Consider the following 21,690-nt stretch of genomic DNA (forward strand, 5'->3'; position numbering starts at 1 on the left):
AAAGGGCAGGAACCTTTGTGGAGGATGTCCATTTCATCAGCCCCCCAGCCCCCCGTGCTGAGCAGGTCTCAGTCCATCTCCGTTCTAACCTCATGACCTGTTCAGGCCATGACCCCGCCGTCACGTTAATCCACCGTCCCCAATGTACGCCACAACGTAATAAAGGAATACAATTACATTTATTGATTTGTCGCTCGCGTCATTTCAAGGCACTGAATGTGAAGTCTGTAAAAATGAAAGTTGAAGAATTTTCAACTTCCACAACAAAAAGATTACAATGAAAGGAAAAAATGTGTAGCGGAGCAAAGGGCAGGAAATACACACCAGAGAAGTATACACTGTCAATCATGAACAGCTGTCTAGCTGTGTTGGATCCTCATTAACGGTTGGCCTCATTGCTCAGTCAAGTCTATTAACAACTTCACCCAGGGCAGTTCAGCCTGGAAGGGGCCATACTGCCATCTAGTGTCCGTGGACGGTACAGCAGCCAGAACAATGAATAAATAAGAGCCGTTGGACTCCTCACACCGCGTCAAGGGTGGGCGCTGGTGCCTTCAGGTGCATGGACATGAACTCAGCCCAGTTGTCACGGAGACCGCGGGAGTAGTTGGTGGTGTCGCCGGGGGCCCCGTGCCGGGCGGCCAGGCGGACCTCCCGCTCCGTCACGTTGAGACTGACGTGCACCAGCTGCACCAGGAGCAGGTGGAGCAGGCCCGCCGTCACCATGCTGCAGTACCACGCACAGGTGAAGCACAGCGCGTCACTGGAACACACGCACACACACACACCGTCAGGAGAAACAGAATAATCCTCCATCCTAGTAAGGTGAGCTCCTGACTGACGGGGGCTGTGATTCAGGGGGTTTGATACCCGGCCGTTTCAAACCCCAATCCCCACAGTCTGGGCATCTTAGGGTAAGACTCCCAACTTATTCTTATTCAGCCTTCTTTTTATTTAAAGAGCCCTACTTGGGAAGCTTCCTTTTAACCTTTCCTCCCTGTTGAAATTCACGTCTACCTGTCACAGTACCAGGTCAGAGTCTCATTTCCCTAGATACTCCTTAAATTAGATCTGATTTTGAAAAAATTATCTTTTAGCTTTTTTTTTGTGGTAAACTCCTAAATGAATTTAAGATTTTACATTATGTTTTTTCTACACCCTGTTTTTCTGTCCTCTTATCAGGGCATTGCTGTAAAAGAGCCTTGCGCTCAGCCAATTTTCCCTGAATAAACAATTTATTTAATTTAATTTAATTTAATTATTCATCTTAAGTGAACTGAGGCTCTGGGTGAAAGGGTCTGTCTGCAAGTTAACACAAACGCAAACTAGTCAATAAAATCACTATGATGTGAACAGCCAATGGGAAGCCTGGTTCTCCCTTGATATGTAATGTTTCCAGTTTAAACAGTTCAAAAGTGGAATAAAACCAGATGTCAAATACTTTTCTGAAAGCAGACTGAAGCAGCCGTGCTGCTTCAGTCAACAGAATGTTGTCTGGGCTTATCACAGCCTTCAGATCTGGATTTATAGATGAATATATAATGCTGTCTTAAAAAGAACTCTAAAAGCCCTTCCTGTGTGGGGCACACTGATGTGTCCTCAGTGCTTCTCCTACCGACTACGGATTGAAACCATAAGTAAGATGGCGACCAAGGAGAACACATCGTTATGTAATAAGGATTGGAATGGTGTGTGCGTGTGCTTGTGTGTGTTTGTGCGGGTGTTGTTTATGCATGTGCTTGTGAGTTTGTGCGCGTGTGCTTGAGTGTGTGCATTTGTGCGCATGTGCTTGTGTGTGTGCGTTGGTGCGCGTGTACGTGTGTGTACCTGTACTGGCGATAGACGCCGGGGCAGTACAGCAGGGCGAGGAGGACGTTCTGACCAGGACACACGCTGCGCAGCACCAGACCAATGCCGTACAGCGACGTCAGCAGGAAGAGGAGGAGTGTGAGCAGGAAGCTGCAGTGATTGGCTTGCCCCACACAGCTGTTGATCCTGAACCACATAGACAGAGGGACGTAAGAGTGACAGAAGACTTCATCACCACAGGTGATGGACACACACACACACACAAACACGTTGGATGACATTGGATGATAAATTATCTATATGCAAGTTTGGACACAATAAAAGCCTTGTGATAAACATTATGCCACCACTTGAAGGCTCAGAGGACCTGTGTTCTGAGGCTCCTCAGAGGACGTGTGTTCTGAGGCTCCTCAGAGGACGTGTGTTCACTCTAAGCTTGTTTGTCACTCATTACACGGCTGGTACTGAAGTCTACCTGAAGCAGGGCTTAAACCCAAGTATGGCTGTTTGAAATCCAACCCAGAACCTTTAGGGTTGGTGGTCATGCCCTACTGGGGGCGGGACTAGACAGACTCCACTCCACAATAATAACAGAAACCCTGTAATAGAACCTGTAGAATAAAGTAATGAGCAGATGGTGTCCTGAAAAAGAGAGGAGCTCCAGGGGAAGGGCCCCGTGGTGCCCAGCAGAACCCACCAGACACAGTGGTGGTCCAGCCTCTGCACGCATACGCCACAGATCCGACAGTGTCCAGCCCGGGGCGGCCGGGCCAGACTGCAGGCGGGGCACCAGTCCTCCGGGGCGCTCTGCCCCCCCCCGGGCCCCAGCAGCACCTCCTCCCTCCCCCTAGGCCCCTGGAAGGTGGGGTCTGTGTGGTAGCGTGCCGAGGCGTAGGTAACGGTGCTGTGAGGGGGTCGGGCCCGCCGCACCAACCCCGGGTCCCGCTTGGTGTGGAGCATGGCGGCCACCGTCAGCACCACCCCACCCGTCACCACCACCAGCTGGATGGAGCTGACGCCGCCACGGGGCAGCACCTCACTGACGAACAGGAAGTACATGTAGGCCAGGGAGAAGAGCGCCAGGCTGAGGAAGAACAGGGTGCGGCCTTTCTTGCGGTGGGTGACGTAGTAGTACCACAGCACCAGCACAGGCAGCGCCGTCAGCACCGCCACGCCCAGCAGGAAGTGCAGCGCGGCCAGCCGCAGCAGGGCGGGCAGCAGCACGAGGGGCGGGATGATGGACAGCTCCAGTCTGCGGGCCCCGCCCCACAGCCAGGGCACGCGCACGCGGTCCGAGAGCACGGCGGAGAGGCGGTCCAGGGAGCCCTGCGCCTGGGGCTGTAGCTTCATCCACCTACAGGAGGACATGGGGCACAGGGTCAGGGGTCAACCTGCTGAGACCACATCAAGGCCCCACACATATATAGGGGAATACACGCGAGAACGTCCATTTGATTATCCTGAATAAACTTGCAATGTTAACATGGTTGAATGAATCTCATACCTTACATGTGTAAAAAGTATTTTTTTCTTTTTGGATGATAATTGAATTAAATGTAGTGCATGGCTGTAGTTTTATGATTTACTGCAGTAGGTTGAATTGCATATAGAAATGCTGATGCTGTGCTCGTATGCATCTCTACCACCATACAAGCCGAAATAAGTAAAAGTTACGACCACTTCTTCACTGTTGAAAAACCGATCTTGAATCTCAATGAGGTCTTTCTCCTTATGAATCAAGGGGAACACATTAAATAACGCACCTACTGATGCAGCCTTCCGTTTCAAGGAGGTGCTCCACAATGCTGTTCCTAGATTTAAAGGAGGCTGGAGAACACTTGGCCACACCAACACAAGAGAAAGCTTAACCAATTTCTGTGATGTCAACGGCCCTTTTGGAGGTCATAGCTTCTGCATATGGATAGGAACAACTGAATGGTCTTCACAGGATAATAAGTGTAATATCATCTATCCTCATTAATCATCTCCAACAGCAGAGTCCTTCCTGCTACTATAGTTTCCAAGGAAAGGGGACACCTAGCATGTTGAAGGGGATTCACCTCGTGGATTTTTCTTCATGGGATTGGCTCATCCATTTTTAATTAAGAAGCCAGAAGCACCGTTGGTCGGTGTTGTATTACTCTCTCCCCACCCCTTACCTGTCACAGGCCTCATCCAGGTCCTCACAGTCACAGCAACAGGCGGCCACATGACTCCGCTCTCCTTGGCGGTTGATGTACTCACAACAGCACAAGGCCTCATCCACCTCCAACCTTCGATTGGCTCTCTTCTTCATGACGGACAGCCTTGCAGCCAATAACCACCAGGCATTATTACAGTGATGGGTGCATGGAGGATAGCCACTGCCCTGCTGAAAAGAAATGGGCATTAATTACATAAAAATATACATTGCATACAGGAAACACGTGTCTAACCAATATGTAGAAAACAAAGACAAGGGAGTCCTGGCCAAGACAGCAGCATATAGTTCCACAAAAAATATAAATTAAAAAACGGACAACATTAAACAGAAAAAGACAATTGGCAATTTAACATCATCTCAACATGATCACCAGCAACGTTCAATATTAGCACATGTGCATTTAGTACTCAAATAGTCCTTTACCCTAGTTTTAAACTGTTTCAATATTGGAATGCAGTCTAATTTAAGAAGACTCTGCAGTTTATACCAGGATGTGGGTGCAAAAACTTCAAAAGCACTGTCACCGAAGACAGTTCGCGTTCAGGGAATGTCATACATGATTTTCACATATGATCGAATAGTAAAATTCCTGGTGGTGACTTTAGGAGTCAGGAGAGAACATATGTAAGGCAGCAGTTCAAATAATGTTGCCTTATAAACAAAAATATACCAATGCTCCAACCTACGATTGTGCAAAGAAAGCCAACCAACATGTTCATACAAGCTACAGTGATGAGTACGAAAACCAGAATTTGTTACAAATCTTAGCCCTGCATGATATAATACTGAATCCAGCATTTTCAGAGAAGATTGATTTGCATGCATGCATAAAATATCACCATAATCCAGTAATAATAATCCAGAAATGTTGCTTGGATTAGTCTTTTACTCACTTAAAAGGAAACAGCATTTGTTTCTATAATAAAAACCCAACTTTACTCTAAGTTCTTTTTTTTAATAATAATGGATTGAATTTATATAGCGCTTTTCTAGACACTCAAAGACGCTTTACAGTGAAGGGGGGCCTCACTAACCACCACCAGTGTGTAGCACCCACTTGGGTGCCCTGGGATCTTTTATGACCTCAGTGAGTCAGGACCTCGGTTTTACTAATCCTCCTTCAACAGCACAGCGTCCCCGTCACTGCACTGGGGCATCGGGATTGATGTTAAAGGGGGCATATTATGAAAACAGCACTTTTCCTGGGATTTGGGGTATTGTTGTGGGTATATGGTGCTCCCACACGCATACAAACTTTGAAAAAGTCTGTACATGATTGTTTGAGTGAGATATGCATTTCTGGAAGCAGCCTGCCTCCAGCTACCAAACGAGCGAGTCAGTTTCCGTGCCCCCTCCTACGTAGGAAGGGGGCATTTGAATATTACCTCCCACTTCCCCACTCTCCTCCAATCAGAGCATCGCTAAGATTTTGTGGACCAGTGGTCGAGCAGCTCCGGCGGGGGGGATCTCGGCGCTAGGCCTGCAGCTAAGCTCCGGGAGTACAATCCCTTTCTCTGGTGCGGAGCTCACCCCGCCAGAGCTGCCGCCGAAGCTTCGGCGGAAGTCGGGAGGAGGAGACATGGAGTAGAAAGGGATTGTACTCCCGGGGCTGAGCTGCTGGACTGCCGCCGAGTTCCCCCAGCCGGAGCTACTCGTCCGCCGGAGCTGCCACCTAGCTTCGGCGCCAGTTCAGCTCCCGGAGTACACGCCAGACTGCGGCCAGACGGCTTTGGCGGCGGCCGGACTAGTCCTGCAGCTCCGGCGCGGGGAGCTCGGAGGCAGTCCGGCAGCTCAGCTCCCGGAGTACAATCCCTTTCTTCTCCATGTCGCGGTTCATGGACTTCAGAGAGTCAATGCCAAAGTTCCTTCCCCCAAATTCTTCTCAACCATGGCCGAGATATCCTCCACTACGAGTCTTTACTTGTGGAAGTACCAGAAACGTCAGACACAGTCTTTATTATTCATAATATCATCCGAGGTGCACATAGCTTTTGGCCGTGATATTAGATATATTATATAAATACCTGTATATAATATTATTATGATATATTATATTATATAGATACAGAGCTCCAGGAGTCAGCAAAAGGCAACAATCCCTTCTCCATGCTGTGGTTCAGTCTGACAGCTCATTGGTCAATGGGCAGCAGCTCATTTGCATCAATGCTACAGACACCAGAAACAGCGCATTCTGAAGGGACTGAAACAGAGGGGAATAGCAGTAGACAATATTTTTTTTCTTAAAAGCTATTTCCAGCAAACAGCTTCAAAAACATGTTTTCTGGAACTCAAATACTATGTTTACTTGTTGGGAAAGCACCATAATACGTCTCCTTTAAGGCCAGAGGGAGGAGTGCCACCTATTGGCCACCACCCGACACCACTTACAGCACCTGGTATTCCCAGGCAGTCTCCCATCCAAGTACTAACCAGGCCCGACCATGCTTCGCTTCCGAGATCAAACGAGATCGGGCGTGTCCATGGTGGTAAGGCCGTGTTAGACACTTAATGTGATGTTTAAAGGACACATTTTCTTCTAAGAAGAAACCAAGATATTTGTGGACTGGAACTCGTTCAATTACTCTCTTATCTAGTATAACAATCTGACAAACATCGTCTATTTTCCTTGATTTTGAGAAGCACATCATTTTAGTTTTGTCAGAGTTTAATACAAGTCTCAATTTGTGGAGATTCTCCTGAATAGTATTAAAAGCAGATTGCAGTTCTTCCGTGGCACTTGCCAAGGATGAGGCAGAACAATAGAAAACGATGTAATCCGCATAAAAATGACACTTTGCTTTTGTTACATTGTGACACAAGACATTTATATAAATAGTCAATAAAATTGTGTTTCAGGGGGTGAAATGTGTTTAGAAGTTAGAACAACAAAAAGTCTGCGCAGCTGATATTGGCTTAAACCAGGGGTTCTCAAAGTTTTGACGGCTGAGGGCCAATTTAGGAACCCAGAATTTGACTTAACTTTTTTTTATTTTTTTAACTACATCTGTATGCCACCAGGAATGTTTCTGCGGGCCGCCATTGGCCCGCGGGCCGCACTTTGAGAACAAATGGCTTAAACCCTAACCCTAACCAGCTGGAAACCCATTTGAGTGTTTTTGGCTGAAGCAGTTCCACTGAATTAACTAACCAGATCCCCCATGGTCACCCATCCGCAATGGGAAAATTCCAGTAGACATTGAATGCCTGTACGATTCTGTATCCCTCCCAGACTCCAAAATCAAGATGATTATTCACCCTTAAGCAACAAATGGAATTGAAAGACCAGTCAGAGATCTTCCACCAGCCATGGTTGTCCATCTCCACTGCGGTTAAAGCCTTATATTAATCGGTTATTGAACGACAAATGGCAGCGACGAACTTAGTCTTTTTCTGGGCCAAATGAATGACCAATATAAGTGTACAAGATCGACGTCCACCTGTCATTCCCCACCCGATGTTTTAATTTAAGACATCAGGCAGTTTTGAGAAAAGTTTCCTGAATCCCATAACCATCTATTAAAAACAACCTTCCCTGCCGTTCCTAAAACGCATCAGTACAACGTCGTGCAAATTCAATGACAACGTCAAGTAGTCAACAGTTACGTACCTGTCAAGCAACACACTAATCGATGTCAATAAACCAAGAGAGACATTGATAATAGAGTGATTGCTTACAGCACTCAATCGCGTCGTTGCTTTTCCGCGTCGGTACGGAGGATGACGCGCCGTGGGGGTGTTTCTTCCCTGTCGCACAGACCTCCAACGTCACAAGGGAACCCTTTCTCGGCCTCCAGCGTTTTTCAGACAGGATTCAAATACAAGTTGGCCAACCTAAATACGGGCACCATGAAGACGTTACTGTAGTGTAGGTGCCTGAATAAAGCGGCCTAAAACACTTTAAGCAACCTGATTATGTTTTGTCTTTTTTATGGTAGTTGCAGGCTTCCGTAGTCACTCGATACTGAAAGGAAGACTCACAAGTCTGTACGGAAAATATTTTATTTAAGACCATATCATGAATGTACAAAACTGCCAACAACTAAAAGGTATAATTTGGACCATTTCCATGTCTGAGTCCATATACATGTCTGGCCAAAGTTACATCGCAAACGGCATAATCCATGACCTTCAAATAAAGATATCGACTGGGTCCACCATAAGGAAAGCACGCTGTATATCAAACATTAGCCGAAAGAAAATTAGATATTTCTATCAGTGTTACAAAATCAAGGCAATACATTCAGATGCATCAAAAATTAAGCTTTGAGCTATCAAAGATGCCCGTTATATAGCAAGACAGCCATCTATACACCGTTATTCCTCCTTCACCGTCCGGGAGAGTAAGAGGGGAAATCAGCACTACTTCAATCACATTAGATGTGTCACAGTTTTAGGAAGTTAAAATCAATGCCGTGTTTAGCTCACTAGTGGCTTGTAGGCCTACCTCACAAACAGTACATTCCACTTGGAAACAAAAATAAATCTATCAGAGAAAGGACATACCATACGTGGAACCTACTCCCCACACTCTCCAGAGAGCATCAGTGACTTATCTACCGAAGGGAAACACTGAACCTCACTACGGTTGAGCGTGACCGATTATCACTGATTTTGAGGTCCAGCTGCCTTCTATGGTCCACTGGAGGGAGTCATTATAAAACAGCTCGGATTAAACAGAATGCTCTGGTGGACAAGTAGCACCAAGATGGATTGTCATCCAATCCACCAAGTAATTATCACCCACAATATTTTTTTCAAATTTTAGAAGAGTGATTAACAAGAACAACCCATCTCCATTTATTAATTTACTAAAAATATCACATTCTCATTAAAAAAACTAAACGTTAAATATATTAAGGCCTCAGTGCAAAGAATGTCAATAAAGAAGTTGATGGTTGCAAAATATCCATTTAAAAAGAGAGTGTTGCATTGTGGTGCATAGAGACTGGAACCATAGAGGAGGACCTCAGAGGAAGACCAGTCCTTCTGACTGACCCCTCGCTAGTAAATTCAGCAAGAGACTGTTGTGGAGGCAGACCAGCCTTCTCTCTATCATATCACAGTCTGCTACTGAAGACTAAAACATCCCATGGCCGCAGCGGTCGACGACGCAATCAGCGCCGTCGAGGAGTCAGAAGTACTGCAGAGACTCAAAGAAGTGCACCATGAGCAATCTCAGGCACCCAGAGCGCCTGGCACTCATATTCTGTGGCAACGCATCGCCATGGGGGTCTCTGATGCCATCCCATAACACCAGGATACAGAGTTTATGGGTGTCTATCTCCCCCACTCCAAGAGGTATTTTATTCACAGTAGCCAATGAGGACCTCTCGCCTGTCGGCAGGTGTTTGGACATCATTGTGGTCCCGCTGTCCGATTGGCCATCGCAAAGTTGTGCTGAAGCATGACCAGGGAACCTCGAAGCTGTGGGTTGGAGGGGGGGGGGACAAAAGTGACATGAGAGAACAACAAAACAACAGACACATTTATTTTTTCCACCGACATGATGAGACTGATTAAAACCAAATGCTCCTAAATCCCCCCCACACGCAGCGGAGAGCCGACCCCTCTGATGAATATCATGGTATGAACCTGCTCTAGGAGGTTAATGGAGTCCTGGAGAACCGCCTTCAGTAACTGGGACTCCTTGTTGGACCGGGGTCCTAGTCCTGGGCCTATAGGACCATAGTCCCCCCTGCCCAGAGAGACCACATCAAACATCAGCTTCCTCCAGACCATAACTGAAGACCAATGCTGCATTTGAGGAACTACGAGGACTTATCTAAGTAAAGATGTGGTGAAACAACAACAGGATGAGAACGCAGTTGTCTGCCAAATGTGATCAGGGTCTGGACTCACCTGGGCAGGTGGGCGGCCTGATCCCTTATTCGGTGCTTGGTGCTCAGGTACATGCGCTGGGCCACATCCTCCATGGCCCACAGCTTCGCCAGCAGACCCAGGTTCAGCAGGGTCAGCACCAGCAGGCTAGGGGAAGAGGTCACACACAACCACACACATGAGACGGAGAGCATTGTTAAGAGCACTGCATCCATGGAGACAGAGCCAGGGTTCAACTCACAGAGTCTGACTTACATAACGCTCATCCCTGCTACGATGGTGTGGATGTTCCAGCGGTACGGGGCCTTCAGGTCCATTGAGCCTGGAACCAAGCACACAACTGGGTTTGAATACGCAATCACACCAAGAGTATAGGATTTAAGTGTCTAATACTATAGTATTCTTTCATATCAACAAGTATTGGCAAGGTTTTTTTAAGAAAGACGAAATTTAGAAAATGTGTGGAAGGGTCCAGTTGACAAATCACAAAAAGTGTTATATTTCCACCATATCCCCGACCCTGCCTCACAGAGAGAGACCATTACCACAGTACCTTTTGGAGTAAAGGTAACATAACATCAGGCTACTCTCAGGCCCCAGAGGGCAAGGTGTGCTTGAATAAAATACCAGGCGTATGCACCTTACATAGCATCGGAAACTGTATTAATCAGAAACACGTTTGTAACTCATTGCCAGGATTGCATTTTCCATTTCAAGGTCAATCAGGCACTGAGAACCACGTCACACGGCCTTGTGTGGAAAACATCGCCAGTGGACATCCAACCATGATGGTCAACACAAATTTTAAATAATATGACTTTATTTCACAGTATTCAAATGGTTAAGTGGTAGTGGACATCATAGGGATCTGAGCCTAGTGTCCCTCTCTGAGCAGGGCGTGGCCGAGTGGGCGGTGGGGTGCTGCACCAGCTCAGGCTGGCCTGTAGGCCTCATAAGGGGCCTCATCTCTCTCTCCACCCAGCTAGCTCCTGGTTTTGTCTCCAGCTTGGTTAACTTGGTCTTATGTTCACATCATAAATACAAACACTCCCACCGCAAGAGCTCAACTCATCAATACACTTCGCACATCACTGACCATACAGACTTCCGGTTAGGCTCTAATATAGCTTGTCTAGCATGAATATATTTAGCAATTATTCACCAGAGGTGGATAATTGTTTTAGTATATACTACACGTGAACACTCCAAAAATAAACAAGATATCACTTTTTGCCGGGATGTATTTGTTTTTATTAGCAGTTTATTTGTTTCTAAAAGCATGACGAGCCGACAGTCACGCACGCTCCCCATTAGAAAACAATATCCCGAGTTTGAGATCTCAATCATGGGATAGTGCCCAATATCCCGAGATAGCGAACCAATTAAATTGCTCCATCTTAGGATGTTCACGTGTAGCATATACTAAGTTACTATAGACCCTTTGAATCCCGTGTCCGAGCGTGGTGGGGACATGGAGAACAGGAGGAAGTCCTTACCCATGGGCCCCTCGCGGTGCTGCTCTGAGTCGGCTCCGTACGGCCCGCTGGGCTTCAGGTGCTCCGGCCCGCTGCGGCTGAAAGTCCTCCTCCTCCTCCTCAGGTTACTCATCTTCCCAGCATCCCTGGCGCCCTGGTTCATCTCCGCCTCCTCCTCCAGCAGCTCCGATTCTGTACCATCCCAGGAGAGCAGGGAAAGAGATGAGGAAAGGGAGCAAGGTGAAGAGAGGGAGCCAGGTGAGGAAAGGGAGCATGGTGAGGAGAGGGAGGGAGGTGAGGAGAGGGAGCAGGTGAGGGAGCAAGGAGAGGGAGGGAGGTGAGGAGAGGGAGGGAGGTGAGGAGAGGGAGGGAGGTAAGGAGAGGGAATGATCTGATGGAGTGGAGGCTGCAGCAGTGACACTTTGTTTCAGGGTAACAAAGTGTCACTGCTGGGAACTCATTGATTAAGTCCAGGAATGACATTCAGGACATGAAGATGATGTGTGGAGGTCCATTGTGTTGTGCAACTATACTGTGTTTTACCTAATGGGTGGTTAATCAACCACCCATTAGGGTCCCAATCCCTAGTCCCCTCTGCATCTCCACTGAACCATGAACAACCAACATCTACAAAACAACCTACAACCCTTCAAGCTGGGGAGTCTAGTCGCTTTGGCATTTGAATCCCAGCTGAAAGGTACAGGGTTTGATCCCCAATGCCCCCAATCTACCGGTAGGCACCCTTGAGCTAGACATCTAACCTAATTCCCTGCAGAATGTCTAAAATAAAGGAGTAGACAGTAAGTGACCCAGACCGTCTTCTCACCCAGCTGCTTGAAGTAGTCCTCGATGCCGCTCCAGGAGTTCTTGTTGATGAAGGACTTGACCAGACCCCATGGCTGCTTCTTGTACTTCACGTCTGTCAGCACCCTGAAAACAGAAGACCACCAGACGTTTCTACCTCCCACTCACCGTGTGAACCAACAGTGAAACTGATGGTAAGAACGTACAGGACCAGTGAAACAGACGGTAAGAATGGACCAGACCAGTAAAACAGACGGTAAGAACAGACCGGACCAGTAATACAGACGGTAAGAAGGTACAGGACCAGTGAAACAGACGTAAACGGTGATGTGTTTTGTAACAGTAAGAACAGGACCAATGAGACGATGGTAAGAGGCAGAGATGGGACAAAGTCAGTTTGGCAAGTCCCAAGCAAGTCCCAAGTCTTAGCACTCAAGTCCGAGTCGAGTCCCAAGTCAAGACAGGGAAAGGCAAGTCGAGTCCAAGTCAAAGTCACACCAAAGCCAAGTCGAGTCCAAGTCCAAGTCACAAACTTTTTCAAGTCTTGAACAAGTCATCATGTCTTTTTACTTAATAATGTCATTATTAGGCTATTGATCATAATTTCAACATATCACTCTAATGTACAGTCATTTCTTATCAACACAGTTATAATATGTTCATTGTTTCTGTCTTCAAAAGTGTTATGATATGCGCATGCGGTGAAATCGTATGTTTTTAAAAGTAGCCCAATAGCGTGGGAAAACCGCCCAATCTGGCAACACTGCCTGAACGTCCTCAAAACGTAGGCCAATAGGTCGGTAAAAAACGCCCAATCTGGCAACACTGCTGAACGTCCTCACCTCCAGTGTCAACGTAAATCAATGAGACCAACTGAAACGAAGCCGATATGAAACTTTAACTGTGATTCTGAAGAAAGCATTAATTATATCAAAATTTAGTTTAGATATTATTGAAGATACGAGTGTGTAGATTTGTTATATTTTTTGAATGAAGGTAAATGGTTGAACAATGATTTAGTTACGATGTCTTAAGTGTCAGAGGCTGGCCAGACGGCTTCAATGGGACCAACTCAAAACGCATCTGATATGAAACTAAAACTGTTATTCTGAATAAGGTATAAACAATATCAAAATTTCGTTTTGATATTATTGAACTGTAGATTTGTCTTCGCTCGCTGTTTTTTTTCCATCTTCACGGAAGTGAATGCGTCTTGGGTGTCTAGCCCTCTAGGCGGGAAACAGGTTAGATATCTAAAACAATAAATGTTTTTGACTAAAGACATGTCGAGTCATTACAAGTCAAAGAGGCAAAGTCTGAGTCAAGTCTCAAGTCAATAGCAGTCAAGTCTAAGTCGAGTCGCAAGTCATGCGTAATTTTGTCAAGTCGAGTCTGAAGTCATCAAAATCATGACTCGAGTCTGACTCGAGTCCAAGTCATGTGACTCGAGTCCACATCTCTGGTAAGAGGTGGTGTGTTCAGCGTGTGATACCTGAGCCGACACTTGCGTCTGGAGCTGCGTGTGATGGCGTAGCGGTTCTGGGTGTAGAAGTAGTCGTGATAGGGGACGTCGTGCGTGAACACCTCCGCGTCCACCATGTAGTGGCCCTCCGGCACGTCTTTGAACAGCGTCTGGGCAGGGATCGCAGGGTTAAACACACACACACACACACACACACACACACACACACACACACACACACACACACACACACACACACACACACACACACACACACACACACACACACACACACACACACACACCTGGTTCTCGGTGGCTCTGGAGCACTTCCCGATCAGCGGGTTGCTGATGGCGATGGTGTAGTTCATGGTCCTCTTCATGTTCCCAGAGTCCTCCCTCTGCCAAGGATCCAAGCTGGCGTCTGTCATCACAACATAACAATCATGAACCTCCCCAAGCCCAAGGTTAGAATACACATGGCCATCTTCAACTGTACAATGAGTTGCGTGGATTAGATGTGTATTAGATTTACTTTGTCATTTAGCAGGGTAAATCATCTGGCCTTAATCCACAGCGATGTACAGTGAAATCAGGGGTTATTACAGTGCAAGTCCTGCAGGCGGGCTGCAACTAGGAGGGACGGCTCCTCTCAGCCGGCCTGAGGGTCTCCTCTCAGCTGACCTGAGGGTCTCTCACACTCACTGGTGATCTTCCTGATGCTCATGAAGCGCTGGATGAAGCTGGAGTCGGTGAAGAGCAGCTCAAACATCTTCTCGGCGCTGATGTGGAACACCTTGTTGAGGTAGACCCTGCCTTGCTCCTGGGCTGGGTACTCCTGCTCCTCGGCTGGGGGGGGGGGGGGGGGGGGGACAGAGTGAACAGCTCTGGCTCATGGTTCCACGGTAGGGGAAGCGTCCACAGGGTGTATACGGCTATTTATTATGAGGTCTACTAAGGTATGTGATAAGAGATCTTTGTGTCGCAGAGCGATAAACACGTCAGGTGTAAAGGGCTTGTTTTTGCACTTTTTTACCATTGTTCTCAATGTTTTGAAAGGTGCCCGTCATTCTGAGCTTATCCTAGCAGACATCGACACTTTGCCAAAGACAAAGCGGCACCAACACCCTCATCTGCAGGCCGCCTCCCCCAGCCAGCAAGGCAGTGGGTAGATACTGAATCAATACTATCGACTATTACTATCGACTATCGACGCTACTACCACACCGATTGGTGTGGTAGTAGCGTCACAATACATCAACCTTCTCACCTTCATCAACGCTTTCAGAAGCACTCTGCTCGGAGGCCCCGCCCACGTTGGCGTTGAGGTCAAGGGTCAGTATGGACCTCTTAGAGACCTGCTCCGGTAAGGGGGTGGGGCCACGCTGTTGGGTAACGGCACTGCGGGAATCATCCTACACACACACACACAAACACACACACACACACGCACACACACACTGTTGGAATGGGGGATTGACACCTCTATGTTAACCCGTTAACTATGTTCTGGTATTGAGGTTGAGCAGATGGTTCTGTCCTACATGGGGACTTCCTATAACCCCTAGATTAGCCTCTCGGGCGATTTTGCGTGTTCATAAAGGATAGGCAAAGTCCACGCTTCACCTGGAAGAGATTGCATCTTCAGGAACAAGTGTATCAGAAGGCCTGTATCAAAGCTCAATGTGACCACACACACACACACACACTCTCTCTACATGACCAGGTCATGACTGGGAAATGTTACACCATGTGACCATACCCTTGATGAAATATATATATATATATATATATATATATATATATATATATATATATACACACATCAATGTTGTACGTTTACATGATGAACATGGCAGACTGCCAGCATTAAGAAAGATCTGCAACAAAGCGCTAGAAGTCACTATGTGTGACACTAGTCTGTATGGATAGGAGTTCCATAGGACTGTACAAGAGAGAGGAATCTATCTATCTATCTATCTATCTATCTATCTATCTATCTATCTATACATATATATATATACACACACACACATATAAATAAGTCATTGTGTGTGTGACAGTAGTCGGTGCTTACAGGACTTCCACAGGCCTGAACCAGAGAGGAATCCTAACGATGTCCTTGTCTTCCTGGTCTTGATCATGGCGATCACCACAGATGGGTTTCGTACCGTGTTGCCTGGATTAGTGGGGGGTGTGCCCAGGGGTGCCGGTGGCTCCTCTCCCTGGGGGGTGGACGTCGCTAGGGGCCCCTGATCCATGCGGACAGAGGGGATCCGCTCCAGATGTTCTATTCCCTCCTCCACACTGGGCCTCATGGTCAGGCTGTGGGCACACACACACACACACACACACACACACACTAATTTACATGAATCGGGCTCCTGAACTAATCATAAATCCAAAGTACACGTATATACAGTAAAATAATGTAAATATATATATATTACTTCGAAAAGCCATCATATTTATTGATTGCAATATATGTATTGATTTTAGGTGGGCCTTGTTTGTCACTGCACAAGGAATGACGCGTGTGTTTGTACCTGTTGGGTAAATTGGAGTCTGATCTAAAGGGTGCATTCTCCATGTCTTCCAAACTCATGCCCAGGTCGTTTCCATAGTGCTGCTTTACCATCTGCCACAGCTCCGCGCACGTAAGATGCTGAAATAAAAATAAATTTCGTTCACCGAAAACGGAAAACGAAAAACGAAGCCAATAGTGCAGATGAATCCCGGCTTCACCAAGGCCTTTGTAACTGACCGAGAGATCTTAACGGGGTGGAAGTCGCCTAGTTGCCGCCTCGCAGACTACACGCGAGACTCGTTTCTCTGTTGACTAGCGACGTTTTCAAATAGTAAACACACTTCACGACCTCTCTACCTCCAGCTCCTATACAACAACTATATAACGCAGAAATGAGCTAGCATCCACATCTCATCGCGATAGAGACCACACGAAAGAAAAAGTAATTTCAGTGAGAGGGCAATGTTCTCCATATGGAACGGCATCTCTGGCTTTTTGTGCACAACTCAAAGTCACAAGTTAAAGTTAAATATGCATTTGACTCGCCAACCTGATAACCGGCTACATCTTAACAATGCCAACCATTTAAACTCACGTCTCTGTCAGGCTTGATGGGTGTTGTGGACTGTGATCTGTTAACCTGTCGGTCCAGGAAGTCCTCCAGCGCACCGATCAATACGCAGCCTTTACGCACCGCCCATTCTGAGCCACACAAGTTGATCAACTCTCGTTTAAACGTCCGATTGGCAACACAAGGCCTTCGCTTTAATCCTCACTAACATTTTCTTGAATCATTTTTTTGGATCAAAAGAGATCAAAAAGTGTCAGTCCCCAGTGAGTCAGAGGTGGCTCTTTGGTGGCAGGTAGGTCCTCCTCTATGTAAATCACCGCCCCGCCCAGTGAGGTCAACGCTCTCCTGAGCGAGTATTTATAACTTGTTTGTGCGATAGACCCCCAGAGATGAGACGCCCTGTGGGCTTGTAGACGAATACTATGCTGCAGCCAGCGATATCGTCAAAGGCTTCCTAGACTAAACGGGACTTATTCGGGCATCGGCATATTTTTTGTCATAGAAACAAATAAACATTGGAGTATTTTTTCGCCCAGTTTATTTTACTAAGACCTAGGGGAATTACTAATCTTGTTCGCTACATTTTATTGTGTGTCCTTACCAACTCCCTGCAAAGCAATGCGATAAACACTCGGTTTACACTGGGGCAGTAGTAGGCTTATGATGTGTACCCTGGACCGATTAGATAAAAGGGGACAGAGTCACAGACCCGTTGGCTTTCTGACTGACCTCAGTGACACATGTTTTTACGTTTCAACATTCTAAAAAAATTCTGGATCTGTTAAAGTACAGGGTATTTAAGGCAGATCATAAGTGATGATATGTAACACTTGGTTTGAAGTAGGCCTAGGGCCTTGGGGGTTTCATTTATACACACAAGTTAAATACGGCATGTAATCACCCTGACTCAGAACAAACAAACACCCTGCTATATGCTGGAGTGTGGCAGACAGACACACAGAGAGACAGACAAACAGACAGAGACAGAGAGAGAGACAGACAGCTAGAGACAGATAGACAGACAGAGGGCCCCTTACCTGCTTGAGCAGTGTGTTCTGCCACATGCGGAAGATGCTCTGAAAGCTTTTCTCTCTGGCGGAGAAGGAGGTGAAGATGAGCTGTGGGGTCAGAGGTCATCGCACTTTATTTATAGGTTCACTGTTTCTCTGATCAGCAAGGGATGGACTGGGTGACGTGCTGTCCATAGTTCTGTTGTTAATCACACGCTGGTCCAGCCCATAAAGAAACTCATGTGTCTGCTGTGAATATATTATATTCAATAACATTAAATAGACTAGATTGTAATAGACTTCATTTGATATATTTAAATTACAGATAGATAACAATATATTAAGATGATTATATTTAGATTATAGCTACAATATAGTTTGATGAAATTATTATTATACTTAGATAAGAGTTTGATTATATTATAATATACAAATTTATTTGATTATAGTTAGATGATAGTTAGATTATAGTTAGAACGCATGATTATCGTTTGATCATCGTTTGATTATAGTTAAGTGACCCAATAGGGGTTGAATGATAGTTTCATGATAGTCAAATGATAATTAAGTTAAGTGAACCATTAAGGGTATGATGATAGTTAAATTAAGTTAAGGCTCACCTTTTCGGCTGCGGTGCAGACCTGGATGGCGTTGGGGATGAAGCGAGCTGTGTTTACTCTGGTCATGGATGTGAAGTCTTTGAGCAGCAACGTAATCTACAGCCACATGAGGCCAAAGGGGAATGGATCCATATGCATTTACGGGTAACCTGCTCGTGATGAGACCCAGTAAGGGCCTGTTGTGGAGGGTGTGGTGGCTGATTGTCAGTATTTAGTATAGTTGGTCATGTGTCAGGTCAAACATGTGGTCTCTCACGCATACCTAAAGTGTAGAATAATAAAACAAGGTCTAGGTGTCTTCATTCACCCAGACCGCGCAGCTCAGGGAAAGGCACCATTAGGCCTTCCCACATTATTAACATTTCCCAGTACAATTAGCCCGTGCTGGTGAAGCCTGGGCCCATGGGACAGTGAAAACCAGTGTGGAGATAGAGACAAAGAAATAAAGACAGAGAGAGACAGAGATACAGAGAGAGGGAGAGAGACTGTCTGTATGAACCTCCCTCTTCTAGTCTCACCTTTGTTCCCCTGAACACGTTGCTATGGAAACAGAGATGGTGCTCCGTGAGATAGAGGCGGCCCATGAGCAGGATGTCCCATTGCAGGGCGCAGGTGTAGTCTGGGGAGAGGGTCAGAGAGGTGAATGGGTGAGGGCACCCGACACGTGAGCTCTAAAAGGTTTTCTGGATGTGTTTTTTTTGTTTAGTAACAATTGCCAGTGGAGCTGTGTGTGTGTGTGTGTGTGTGTGTGTGTGTGTGTGTGTGTGTGTGTGTGTGTGTGTGTGTGTGTGTGTGTGTGTGTCCTATATACTATTACTACTACTACTACTACTCCTCCATTATCACCAGGACAAACCATTGCAAGACCCTGAGCTCCCAGCAGGAAGGGAGTGTGTTCCTCACAGACCAGAGGTCTGAGTTCCTTACCCAAGATGAGTCTCTCTTTCTCGGCAGGCTCCTTGAACAGTTTCCTGAACTCCTCACTCCTTTGCTTGTAGGTGGGGGGGGGGGCCTGGGGGGCGGCCAGGCACTGGCCCTGGTAATCAGAGTCCTGCACAATGGGGAGGACAGTACACACAGTATGATACAGTAGATAAGGTATGATATGGTATGATACAGTACACACGGTATGCTACAGTACACACGGTATGATACAGTAGATACGTTATGATACAGTACACATGGTATGATACAGTAGATAAGGTATGACACGGTATGATACAGTACACACGGTATGATACAGTACACAAGGTATGATACAGTAAACATGGTATGATACAGTACACACGGTATGATACAGTACACACGGTATGATACAGTTCACACGGTATGACAGTACACAAGGTATGATACAGTACACACGGTATGATACAGTGCAAACAGTATGATACAGTTCTCACGGTATGACAGTACACAAGGTATGATACAGTACACACGGTATGATACAGTAGATACGTTATGATACAGTACGCACGGTATGATACAGTAGATACGTTATCTTACAGTACCCACGGTATCATACCGTAGATACAGTATGATACAGTAGATACAGTATGATACACTCTAAACGATATGATACAGTACATACGTTATGATACAGTACATACTGTATGATACTCTAGATACGGTATGATACTGTAGATACGTTATGATACAGTAGATACGGTATGATACAGTAGATACCGTATGATACAGTAGATATGGTATTATACAGTACATATGGTATGATGAAGTAGATAAAGTATGATACAGTACACACAGTATGTTCCCGGACAGCAGTATCTCAGGAGGTTGAGCGGGTCGGCTGGTAACCGTAAGGTTGCTAGTTAGATCCCCGGCTCCTCGAGTGTCGAGGTGTCCCTGAGCAAGGCACCTAACCCTAACTGCTCCCGACGAGCTGGCTGTCGCCTTGCATGGTTGACTTCACCGTCAGTGTGTGATTGGGTGCATGAACGGGGGAATGTCATGCCATATTGTAAAGCACTTCGGATAAAGTACTATTGTTCATTTACCATGATACAGTACAAACGGTATGATACAGTAGATACGGTATGATACAGTACATACGTTATGATACAGTACACACAGTATGATACAGTAGATACAGTATGATTCAGGATCACTCTGTCTGGGTGTGTTTGTGTCACACAGTAAGCCGGGGTGGACCACATGAAGACGTCGTTAAGCCTAACCCATTCCCTTCGCTGTGATGAAACTATTGCAGAAATGTGAGAATGGCTACGTGCTCACAAAGGCTGTCAACAACCAGGTTGCCTGATAGCGAGCCTCGACGATATCTATGTAATCTATGTATCTTGATTTAGGTCGAAGGAAACCGAGTTTGGTTTCAGTGAGTGTTAATGTACCTCTTCCTCCGAACTCGACCTGACCTCCCCGAAGGAGGTCGTCTCTTCCGTGACGTCACTGGACATGCCCGAAGAAGGCTCCATCTCGACCTGAACCTGTTGGCCACTTCGGAGGAAACCACGACTAGTTATGCTTTCATTAAAAGGGGTTCAAATATGAACACTAAATACCGGCCACTATTAAGGAATACCAAAAAGTTGTGCGATCTCATATGCATGGCGAACCCTTATTCACAAAGGTAACCCTGGAACTCTTTCTACATTAAAGTTATGACCATGATGATGTCTGGTGGCTTGACTCCCTCCTCTCATTTGGAACCTTTCAACCATGGTGGTCAGTAAAGACAAACAGGGAGAGGCTACTGTGTTGGCTCAGATATATTCAGCTTCCCCAACACCCCGATGATAACAGCAGGCCTGCCTTCACCTTACGGACGGTGTCAACACTATCAGCCATCCTCGGTCCTACCTCACGTCTCCCCGTGTTTGCTTACCTGGATCAGACGAGACAAACCGACTTGTGTCCTCTAGTCCGACAGCAGTGACAAAGGAGAAAAGTATCCGGTTCAGCCAAACCTTTTGGACGTCAAAGACTCATTCCATGAATGTGTAATGTTTAGAGCTGCGTTCACATGGCGACATGTGCGCCCGGCGGGATGCCGACTCCTCCAACCTGGGGACACACCTGTGGGAGTCACTTCCTTGCTTCTTCGGTATTTGGGTAGTACAAAAAAAAATACAAAAGGGCCCTGAAACTATGTCTTCATGTCCGTAAGACACATCCGATGTCTCCCATTAAGAGCGGTCTCCCGGTCCCCGTATCAAAGCTGGTTTTCGGACTCTGATAAGATAACAATGATCGGCGGTTCAGCGATCTGCTTTAAGTACATCTTGAGCTCCTGGTGGGGATTCGGACAGGACGGACAGGATTCCTTACAAAGACTGAGGGATATGCAGAGAGACCAGTTGAGCAGGTATGGCCGACACACAATAACGCCACACATT

General features: G+C 46.4%; 2 protein-coding genes across 3 annotated transcripts; both read right to left on the minus strand.

Annotated features, from left to right (window-relative positions):
- Positions 1-160: 160 nt before the first annotated feature.
- zdhhc23b (zDHHC palmitoyltransferase 23b) lies at positions 161-7,754 on the minus strand. Of its 2 annotated transcripts, none has more exons than XM_079755136.1 (5): positions 7,620-7,754; positions 3,969-4,180; positions 2,507-3,163; positions 1,828-1,995; positions 161-763 (listed from the first exon to the last, which is right to left on the minus strand). In XM_079755136.1, exons 2-5 carry the CDS (start codon positions 4,103-4,105, stop codon positions 523-525), a joined length of 1,203 nt encoding a protein of 400 aa, XP_079611262.1. In that variant the 5' UTR covers positions 4,106-4,180; positions 7,620-7,754; the 3' UTR covers positions 161-522. The 2 variants fall into 2 exon arrangements, with proteins under 2 accessions (XP_079611262.1, XP_079611263.1); XM_079755137.1 differs by having other exon boundaries at positions 3,969-4,177; positions 7,620-7,720.
- Positions 7,755-7,993: 239 nt separating this feature from the next.
- Positions 7,994-21,592, minus strand: gramd1c (GRAM domain containing 1c). The gene is made up of 19 exons (XM_079755072.1): positions 21,371-21,592; positions 21,180-21,261; positions 20,686-20,791; positions 19,247-19,370; positions 18,838-18,938; positions 18,320-18,415; positions 17,727-17,807; positions 16,138-16,256; positions 15,763-15,916; positions 14,862-15,006; positions 14,297-14,440; positions 13,897-14,015; positions 13,622-13,761; positions 12,152-12,255; positions 11,347-11,517; positions 10,106-10,172; positions 9,872-9,997; positions 9,605-9,707; positions 7,994-9,436 (listed from the first exon to the last, which is right to left on the minus strand). The coding sequence occupies exons 3-19, from the start codon at positions 20,767-20,769 to the stop codon at positions 9,368-9,370; spliced, it is 1,947 nt and encodes a 648-aa protein (XP_079611198.1). The 5' UTR covers positions 20,770-20,791; positions 21,180-21,261; positions 21,371-21,592; the 3' UTR covers positions 7,994-9,367.
- Between the last annotated feature and the right edge of the window lie 98 nt (positions 21,593-21,690).

Source organism: Pollachius pollachius (genome assembly GCF_949987615.1).
Source record: "Pollachius pollachius genome assembly, chromosome: 17".
NCBI classification, from domain to species: domain Eukaryota; kingdom Metazoa; phylum Chordata; class Actinopteri; order Gadiformes; family Gadidae; genus Pollachius; species Pollachius pollachius.